General features: G+C 36.2%; 1 protein-coding gene across 1 annotated transcript; it reads left to right on the forward strand.

The window, feature by feature from the left end:
• The first annotated feature begins 6,682 nt into the window (after positions 1–6,682).
• Positions 6,683–9,953, forward strand: six2a (SIX homeobox 2a). Its single transcript, XM_016457646.1, has 2 exons — positions 6,683–7,457; positions 9,119–9,953. Exons 1-2 carry the CDS (start codon positions 6,898–6,900, stop codon positions 9,423–9,425), a joined length of 867 nt encoding a protein of 288 aa, XP_016313132.1. The 5' UTR covers positions 6,683–6,897; the 3' UTR covers positions 9,426–9,953.
• The last annotated feature ends 1,288 nt before the right edge of the window (positions 9,954–11,241 follow it).

Genomic DNA, 11,241 nt, shown 5'->3' on the forward strand with positions numbered 1-11,241 from the left:
AATAAAGTTAAAACTTTTAGATATATTCTTCTCATTAAAGTCAAATATGTTTTATTGTTTGTTATCAATATTAAATTTGTCTCATATTAAATTACTTCTATTAAATTTATAATGAGATAATACTATTCTGTGCTTCTTTCCCTGTTCCCTGCCAGTAGACAACAGCCAGAAGTGATAAAATATGCTTTTAGGTATATAAAAGTAAATGTAATGGTAGGTTAAAGTAATGCCATTACACACAAGAAATGCTTGAAATGATCTCACATCCTGGTTCATTGTTTAATTTTGTCTACAAGTGCAAAAAAAAGCCCAGCCATCAAACCTTTCTTACTTTCAGTCACCTTGGTGTTGATGGAAACTAATGCTGACCTGAAGAAGTGAGAAACGAGGACAAAACTCTGAGGCAAGTAATGCAAACATATGTGAACCTGGACCACAAAACCAGACATAAGGGTCAATTTCTCGAAATTGAGATTTATACATCGTCTGAAAGTTGAATAAATAAGCTTTCCATTGATGTATGGTTTGTTAGGATATAGGACAATATTTGGCCGAGATACAATTATTTGAATATCTGGAATCTGAGGGTGCAAAAAAACCTAAATACTGAGAAAATCGCCTTTAAAGTTGTCCAAATGAAGTTCTTAGCAATGCATATTACTAATCAAAAATTACGTTTTGATATATTTATGGTAGGAAATTTACAAAATATCTTCATGGAACATGATCTTTACTTAATATCCTAATGATTTTTGGCATAAAAGAAAAATCGATAATTTTGACCCATACAATGTTTTTTTTGGTTATTGCTAAAAATATACCCAAGCGAATTAAGACTGGGTTTGTGGTTCAGGGTCACATATGTTCTTGCTCTTCAAAATCAGTTCTATTCAAACTGGGGGAAAAAATCCTACTCTCTCAACATCAACAAACAGCCACTTTTCAACAGTCCCATCCTGTCAAAACTCACTTTGATACCCTTTGCTAATAACACAATTGAATTTAATTAAATTTAGTTCACCATTTTATTACATATACTCCAGTCATATGTTATATCATGTTTCCACTTTATAGACAGTATTGAGAAATGAATGTATAACTGTAAATAACTAAAGTTATATTTTAGAATGTTCTAAATTCATATTTTAAAACATTCATTTAAATGGTGATTTGACTGAATCTGTGATTATATTATTGCTACCATGCAATTGTGAAGCAGTAGTAAACTATAAATAACATCAAACACATTGTAAATGTTTGATCCTAAACAAAGGTTCTGTTTTTTTACAGGTGTTTCTTCAACCTGATGATCTGTGTTAAATTATAGTCATGTACAGAGAGCCAATGATATGTAAACGTTTGTACACACTTCTACTCAAAATGCAAACAATTGCCACATAATCTTTACAATATGTGGTTTCATATTGCCTTCTTATTTATTCTACAACTGCAGCCGTTTATGTCCTAAACAGACAAAATCCTTTATTATAGTTAGGCTGCAGAAAATTGTGATCTGCAGTATGCTTGGATTTAAAACACTGTGTCTTGTTACTTTCATCAAGCAAAAGCCATATCGTAAACAAACAAACAAACAAACATGATAATTCGTGATAAAACAACAACAACAAAGATAAACCTTTATCAGGCATAAGGGTCACACCATCCAGGACGACAGTAAAAATTGTCTGGGCATTCATGTTACCTTCTGCCTGCCTAGTCCATACAGCTGTTAGTGTTTTATTATTTATTTATTTGATAAATACAGTCATGTAATCTGTAAATTACAGAATATGCTGATCTTTTGTTCATATGTAAATCTGCACAATTTTCTGTTGAATGTTTTATAGTAGCCTACATGGATATAAAATCCATGTATAAGTCAATAACCGATGCACACGTTGAATACTTGTATAATTGCTGAGATATCAGGTACCATACAATTTATTAAATATAAAACTACCTGTCGTATTTCACACCACTATATTTTAAAAATGCTGCAGACATAATATTTATGTACATGTACGGCCAACCAGTGACCTACGTTCCCAAATACTTTGATTATAGTAAAACTATAAATTACTTTTTTTTTCAAGTTTGTTAAAACATTAAAACGCAGAATAGACAAAAATTGTCATTTTTTTTACATTTACATTTACATTTAGTCATTTTGCAGATGCTTTTATCCAAAGCGACTTACAATTTGGGGATACATAAAGCGATTCTTCTTAAAGAGGCAAACAGATACAGGAAGTGCTTGTAATACCAAGTTTCTAGACATTGTTCAAAGTGCAATCAAAAATACAAACGCAAACAAAAATATAACGTAGAAATACGTTTTAATGTTCGACTTTTTATTATATCCATATCCTACAATATCGAGTGAAATTTCAGCATTGAATTTGCCTGGTTTGACACCCTTTTTTCATCTATAGATTAGCCGTCTTGCCATTTATTTCACGCGTATGCTCAAATATTTATAATTGACCTTCAGATGGTTTTAATATTTATTAAGTAAATTGTATGCATACCTGTAGGTATTTTCTCCCCTGCCGTGCTTATTATTGCCATCTTGCATCATTACTGCTATTGTCATAATAAATCAACTTAGATATGGCCAGCAGTTTGAGCTAATCTTTCATTTGCATTTCTGTATTCTTGAGTTGAGTGTACTGGCTCATCTGGCGTTTAGAACGAAGTGAGAGACAACTAGGCTACTGCTCCCGTTGAGATTAGTCTCCTGGGAGCACAAAGTCTGTGCACGTCACAATAAGTTGTGCACCAATAACCATAACCATTCCTAATAGTTTCAAATGAACGGCGACAGAATGGGTGAAATTTCTTGCACTAATTATAATACCAATAAACCGTCCACGCCACCAAGCCAGCATTTGAAGAAAAGCACTTGTTGCTTAAAGGGCGCCATCATCGTTCTGTAAAAAGGGACTCATCAGGTGTAGTGCCGAAATTTGCACCCTGCCAGATTATGCACCCCCTAGTATTGGTAGGTTTATGAGTAGGTGTGGGGGAGGGGTTAGGATTAGGGGTGGGGTTGGGATTAGGCGATCAAGTAGCGACTTCAACGAGGGAGTGCATAATCTGGCATGGGTGCAGAATTCGGCATAACACCGGCTACAGTAGCAAATTACCCAGAGCATACAACAAATTTAGTTACCAACTGAATCAAATGTACACTCATTGTGATAGTTTTAATTTGTTTAGCAGAGGGTGAGTGTTATAACACATTTATGTTTCAATGTGTTTTTGGCTGTCTCAAACTTTGAAATAAAATTACCATATTTCCTATCTAGTTTTGAATTCTAGCTATTATTTATTTATTATTTATTTTCTAACCGAAACGTAATGGCATGTACAAAGTGTGCTTGTAGCGACAGGCTGTAACATTAATACATTTGTTTGTTTGTTTGTATTCATCAAATTCAAGTTCAAAATAATTATGACCCATTTACAAAACTTTATATTATATAGCATAAGCATTTTAATTAAAAAAGGTAAACAATTAGGCTAGGAAACCTCGCAGACGCACAAAACAGCAAAAATGGGTCGCAAATACAATGCAAATACATACAATTTTAAAAACATAAGACAGATGTGTGTGCACGTATAGGGTATTTTAGTCACTGTGTCAGATTTAGGCCTATAAATTTCCCCATTTTGTTAAGTCTGTGTTTAGAAATACATAGAAAGTGTTTCGTGATTGACAGCATTATGCACACTTATGTCGACTAGGTCTTTTTATTGCTAAATTCAACTTAGTTATCTATTAATACATTTCAGTTTTTAATCACGACGGGTGCCTTGTTTTGCTTCCATTGAACCGCACATTGACACCACACGTCTGGGTTTAATTCCTTCTATTCCCGCTAAACATGACATGTCTGAAAGAATGTAACTCATCAGGTCTTGTGGTGCAAGTCACGGAGCAGCCGCGCACTGCCGCCACCCTGCGCTTTCGAGAGAGGAAAAAACATCTTGCAATAATCAGTCCAATTAGTGGAGGTCGCGGCTGCGCGCTCTCCGGTTAGCTGTGGGAGGTTGTCAAAACAGGGGGCGGCTATTAGACGAAACGCGATCCCCATTCATCAGCATTGTAATAATCACCGTGCAGACGAGCAGCGCAGGTCCTGCGAAGCTCTGATCAAAATGATCCGTGGAAACAAGCCGTTTACAAACAGTGTCAAGGCGAGACGAGTACCTTGATTTGGCCTGTCACTGACATACCCCCACCACACACACACAGAGAGCATCCAAAATCCTTTCAGTATGTGTTTTCCATTGCTTCACTTCACTGCATTGTTATAGTTTCATCAGAGTGTCACAAATGGAAAATATAGGTAAAATACCTTGATTTGTGACGATCAAAGAATAAGCTCACTATTTAGCCCTAAACTGGTAACGTACCTAGGCTAACTATGTTTTATTGACCATCATATTATGTTAATCTGCATCAATAGGAAATCAGATATTAGTATTGTTTAAGTAAGGGATGATAGATTATTAAGTAATGGGATCAAAGTAACATGTGAAATGTTTACTCACAGCAAAGTGCAAGTTAGGCGCCATATATTAGCCTAATACCCATTTCCAAGGGCAGTGGCCGTCTCCGAGGCTGGCATTAGCTCTGCTTTTATTTATTATTATTTTGTTTAACCTAATATTTATTTACTTACTTATCACAATATCAACAAAAGTCATTAAACTGAGTTAAATTCAGCATGCACAGTATCATTTTAACTGTAATCTGAGTGTAGATTCTAGGATTGTTCTTTGGTTCGTGTTAATTATGTAGCTAATTATATATTTTATATTTTGTGTAGTAATCATAATAACAATTATAATTGTTGCTGATGTAAAAAGTGAAATATTGAATTCAATAGATGCTAGATTTCTCGAGTCATTAGATCACACGCATGTCTATTCAAAAATACGTCAGAAACATTGAATAATTGTTTCATTATGTTATCATTTATTTGTCATAACTTGCATAGACATATATTTACACATTTAAATCGACCCAGTATACTTAAGGCGGCTATATTATAACAAAATTACCAGTTGAAGGGGTATATTGGAAATGTAGCATTGTAATCTTTCCATGATGTTAACTTCAGAGAATGTTACATGCGTTGACATGTTTTGAATAATATGCTATGCAAGTTCTGAAGTCTTCTTCACTAACAAGCCACATCACAGGCCTTTACTGCAGCAATGCAGTACGGGTCTCTAAAAAACTGCAAAGACACTAGACCTTAAACTAAGCAATTTTCCTTCGGCTTTATGACAAGTTTGGCATGTCTCAACAGCGTCAGCATTTTTATTTCATGTAAGATGCGATTTTGCTTAACTTTCTTGTGGCCTCAAGTACCATTCAGCTGAAATCAGAGAGTGTTCCTGATTAAAGCAGAACTTTGTTTCTGTGCCACTACATGGTGAGTTACAGTTCAGACTACCGACACTGACTGATGATATGCCAATGATGGTGTGCGTAATAGGCATCCTTACAAGATGCGCCTCTCTCACTTGTATGTGCGGTGTTTTACGTGTTAACTTTCAGAAAAACAAATGTTCTATAGATTCGGTTCAGAATATATATATATATAAACTTAGTAAAAGGACGAAAATTATACTATTTTTACTTCGATTAACTTTTGTCAACAGCATTTTTAATTAATCTGAGTTGTTTTACCGGTACAAACGTCCCTCGCAGTGTTTCATATGCCTTTGTGGTATGATACCCATTTGCTGTTCATTCAAAGAAAATCCTTGAAAACCGCTCTATACTACTTAAAAACGCCCTCCAACCCTGTTGCACTCCAGTCCATATTGCCTGGCTTTCACGCGTGTGCACTTGGAGAAACATACCCCCTTGTTTATCCTCAACAACTGCTAAATAATGCATAACACAGCACAACTGGTCCGTAAAAAAAAAAAAAAAAAAAACCTGAATTGAACAGGAAAATAAAACGCAGACTGAATGTGCTCGCAGAAACATGTTTGTGTCAAATTGTGATTTTATTTTATTGCATTTGATAGCAGTTATAATAATGTGCTGCAAAAGAGTTAGAGAGAGCCTGTGTGTGGTTTCTGAGAGTTTCCCAAACGCTTAAATAGTTTTGATGTGATCAACAAGTTACAGAGTGGTAGGTTTGCAGGGTGGATTGTCTGCTTATGGTCACTCACACTACGGCTCCTTGGTTTGGAGAGCGACTGGTGCGCAGTCTTGCTCTGGCGCTCTCATCTCAACTGCTGCTACCTGACTACCTCAAAGATCAGCGCTCTTTGGTTGCTAGAAGTGTCTGTCAAACCCCGGGCAAAAAATGTAATATACAGGGAAAGTCGAGGCTATATTTCGACGTCGGTGGGCGGGCTCTAAATGAAGGGAATAATCAGTCAGCCAGCCCAAGGAGCCACCTCAAAGCATATCGGGTTACCTTGAATGACAGCGTAACCATGGCAAATAATTTGACTAAAACTATTATCTTATCCTCATCATCCCCGGGTCAGATAACCAACCAATCACAGTTCACATAATCGCTTTTCTTGCCAGCTTAGAATAATATTATTAAAACAAGAGAGCGAGGTCTTCTGCGGGAGTGCGTTATGCTGAAACGACATAGAAGAGGTGGCGAGAGACTCGCGCAGGAGGAACAACTTTCTCTCGTGTGCTTTAGATGGATATACGGTGTATTATGCTTGCTTGAACGGATCTAAAGTTTTGTGCCTCTCTACGCCCGGGGTGGGATTTGATTTCGTCTACTCAAGAAGTCGTTCTAAATTTTTGTCTCCCAAAGGGTTTACTTAAAATCTGTTGAAGAACTGTCACTGTCGTCGTTAAAACATACATAAGTACGAAAAGTGAACGTTTATTCGTGACAAACCATGTCTATGCTTCCCACATTCGGCTTTACACAAGAGCAAGTGGCGTGCGTCTGCGAGGTCCTTCAGCAGGGTGGAAACATTGAACGTCTCGGGCGCTTCTTGTGGTCTCTGCCGGCTTGCGAACATCTCCACAAGAACGAGAGTGTGCTCAAAGCAAAAGCTGTGGTCGCTTTTCATAGGGGAAATTTCAGAGAACTTTATAAGATTCTCGAGAGCCACCAGTTCTCTCCGCACAACCATCCGAAGTTGCAGCAGCTGTGGCTCAAAGCGCATTATATCGAGGCTGAGAAGCTCCGGGGCCGCCCTCTTGGGGCTGTTGGGAAGTACCGCGTCCGAAGAAAGTTTCCGCTACCCCGCTCCATTTGGGACGGCGAGGAGACAAGTTACTGCTTTAAAGAAAAGAGCAGGAGCGTGCTGCGGGAATGGTACACCCATAACCCATACCCTTCCCCGCGGGAGAAGAGGGAACTAGCAGAGGCAACGGGGCTAACGACAACACAAGTCAGTAACTGGTTTAAAAACAGACGTCAACGCGACCGAGCAGCGGAGGCTAAGGAAAGGTACGGGTCTAGTAGCCTACGTTAATAACTATAGCTTAAAAATATTTTCGGTTACTTGTTTAAAATTAATTAAAGCACTTTCTGTACATGGAATGCATTCATTCACGCCGTGTAATGTGCATTACCCCAGTTCAGCGGTCAGTAGCCTATAATGACCATCTTAAAAGAAACTTACATTAAAAAAAATCCCACAGATGGATGGCCAGACAGTCACTACAAATGTCATAATTTCTCCAATTCTGTTAATGTCGTTTTATATTTTTAACAATATACCTATACTTTTCTTAAACGGAGTAGTGTTATAACCTTTTCTAAAAATGCCATAAAGCGTGCTGTGTGTGGCCTATTATGGTGTAATATAGGCCTAACTTTAGGTGAAATAGTCCACTGATAATTAATGGGAAAGTTTTTCGAATTGTGAGAGTTATCTGTACGTATATTTTTGTTTAGAATGTGTGCAGTTGCATACTCCTTGAACGGGTGTCTTGTTTCACCCGCAGGCGAGGTAGTTGAAACCACAGTGTAAACCATTAAACTAGCTCGTTTTCCGATACTTTATACTTAATTAATACTTCATGAAAGAACCTTTACTTGACATGTTGTGATTGAGAATTTAGATAAATCAGTAGGTGACACTGTTCTTAACCCAGGCGATTTATTTCCAAACCATGTTAATAATTAGAGCCTACATAAATCATGTTTTCCTGCATTCGCTCGCTAATAACGTTCTTTAATACAAATTATTAATATCGACACGAATTAAGAAGCGCAATAGGACGAATGATTGATACTGACACAGATGTACACACACCGTTGACAGCCGTACATGCCTTATATTTGTGTGTTACGTAGTCTGATACTCTGTTGTAATAGACCAAGGGTAAAGAGATCATTTTTTATTATTTAATTATTTTTTTAATTCGCTTTTTATAGTATTTTCTAACAAAATATTTCTAATAGAAGCATTTAATACCTACAGAACCAAACCGTTGTCTTCAAATGATATCCTAATAATATTAGGCCTAATGTTGTAAATAATAAAATAAAATAATATCAATTTAATAATATTAATGTTGTTTATTATAGCCTACCTATAAAATAAACGAATAATATTAGAATAATGACATTACTATTATTATTATTATTATTATTATTATTATTAGGCCTATTATTATTATTATTATTATTATTAGCAGAAGGTGTGTTTTATATGTTTTATATTATTTATTTGTTTATTTAGTTTATTGGTTGTTCCTGTAATGTCAGACATGGTTTTACAGCAGATGAGTGAATTTTAATTACAGCCCACTAAGAGTTTTGAATACTAAACTTGTTGGATATGTTGCTCTAACCCTAACCCTAACTCTAAATTCTAATTTTCACAGGGAGAATAATGAGAACTCGAACACAAACAGTCACAACCCGTTAACGTCTTCCATGACTATTATTATTATTATTATTATTATTAGCAGAAGGTGTGTTTTATATGTCAGTACGTATTTATTTGTTTATTTAGTTTATTGGTTGTTCCTGTAATGTCAGACATGGTTTTACAGCAGATGAGTGAATTTTAATTACAGCCCACTAAGAGTTTTGAATACTAAACTTGTTGGATATGTTGCTCTAACCCTAACCCTAACTCTAAATTCTAATTTTCACAGGGAGAATAATGAGAACTCGAACACAAACAGTCACAACCCGTTAACGTCTTCCATGAATGGAAATAAGACTATTTTAGGAAGCTCGGACGACGACAAAACGCCGTCTGGTACCCCAGATCACACCTCGTCAAGCCCGGCCTTGCTCCTCACGTCAAACTCCGGGCTTCAGTCCCTCCACGGCCTCGCACCTCCACCCGGTCCCAGCGCCATCCCAGTGCCTAGTGCAGATTCCGTGCATCACCACCATTCATTACACGACACTATACTGAACCCTATGTCATCAAACTTGGTTGACCTCGGCTCTTAAACATGTGGACCCTTTCCAAAGGACGCTTGTACATGAACGTTTAGAGTAAACATCTCCAGTATAAAACAAAAGCAAATGAGACATGGAACGGACAAAGAGAGTTGTGGATGTTTGTCGGCTGACCTACTCGCAAAGCTGATATGGAGGGCCTTGATAGAGGTATTTTTCTAGAATGTAATGCCATGATCTATTGTTAATAAACATGCTAATAAACGTCTTAATTGTTGATATCAACATTATTTGATATTGTTATTATTTTAGATTGCAATTGACCCAGGACTTTTCAGTCGCATATTCCGTTTGTTTACATTTATTCTCTTAAAAGGCCATACGTCGTTTGACTTTAATGGGATTTCGTTTAATGAAATGTTTTAATATCAACACAGCATTTTTGAAGGACTATGGGGCATCTCTTCCTTTTCATTTGTATTTTACTTTTGGAAAGCGACTGCATGTAACATTTGGGATCAATAAACTCCAAACTCATCATAGTTTCATATACCCTTAACAATAAAATAAGATGCATTTACTGAGCAAAGAAAATGTTTGAATGGTTTTGTTGTGCATGCTATGCAATGGTCTGAGCAGGTGTTCTGATTTGATCTTAGGAGACCCTGTTTACTAAAATGACATGCATCTGGTCACGTGGTGGTTCCGAAAAATAGTTTTAGACTGCAGTGAACATGATCTTGATTGATTCAGAAATTAAGCTTTTAGAAATGATAAGATTTTAGATTTATAACAGTGCATGATGTGGTCCATGTTACAGTAGGTAACGGTTATAGCTATTTGACCACTGCACTGGCATAGTAGCCCTTAAAAAATGGAAATATATGTATGTTTCTTGTTACGCCCAATTTTTTGCGTAAGCAATGCCAGTGTTTCTCTAATGTTCAGACACTTCACAGTGCACGTGTCATGAGGTTTTATAGCTAATCTGATATTCAATGTGTATTTCAGTGCCGCACAATGCTCGAGCACAACATTAGGCCTACAGCTACCAGAAATATGTCATTCTTTGAGATAATTTTATTCCTAGGACACGGATTAATTTTGAGATTAATGGATAAATAATTAGGCTACCATTATTATTATTATTATTATTATTATTATTATTATTATTTAAAACTAACTCACCAATGAGACAAAATAATAATTGGTCTTATTTATTTTTTTACTTTTGGTAGCTATTATTAGCTAGGCTATAACTCAGTAAGAGATTAAGTAGTTCTCTAGCTGCAGTTTGTGAGACATCGTGAAATAGGCTACTATTTTTTTTCCCACAGTTTAGAATGGACCTATCCTACTGCAAAATATTTAGCAAAAAAATTGGATTCAGGAAACATCTTTTCTTTTATTACAATACCGTGACTCGAACTGCTCAACATTCAGTATGTTCATGATAGATTGCGTACACCAGTTCTTCGGAGGTATGTAGGCTACGCAATACGTAATATTATCAGTTATAGTCAAATCTGTTCACACATATCCAAAAAGGAGATAGTGTTATTTTTCTTCTATTGGTGCACATTCTTTTTTACAGGGTTAGTATTTTCATAAATCTACACATTTATTACTTTTTGTGCGCTTTGGTGTACGCAGGATCAGGTTAGTTTTCAACGGCCCTGTGTTCACGCAAATTATTTCTATTTTAAACAAGGCGGTAGCAACTATTCTGAAAAGGCTTATTAACCTACTACACCAGGTTGCAGTAGTATTTAAAAAAAAAACATGGTCTGTATCTCCAGAGAATTAAGTACAATAGACTAATGTTGTTTGTGTCCTTTTTAGAACATATAGCGCTGTATATGTTACT

The sequence above is a fragment of the Sinocyclocheilus anshuiensis genome, unplaced genomic scaffold (assembly GCF_001515605.1).
Source record: "Sinocyclocheilus anshuiensis isolate Anshui unplaced genomic scaffold, SAMN03320099.WGS_v1.1 scaffold63, whole genome shotgun sequence".
NCBI classification, from domain to species: Eukaryota; Metazoa; Chordata; class Actinopteri; order Cypriniformes; family Cyprinidae; genus Sinocyclocheilus; species Sinocyclocheilus anshuiensis.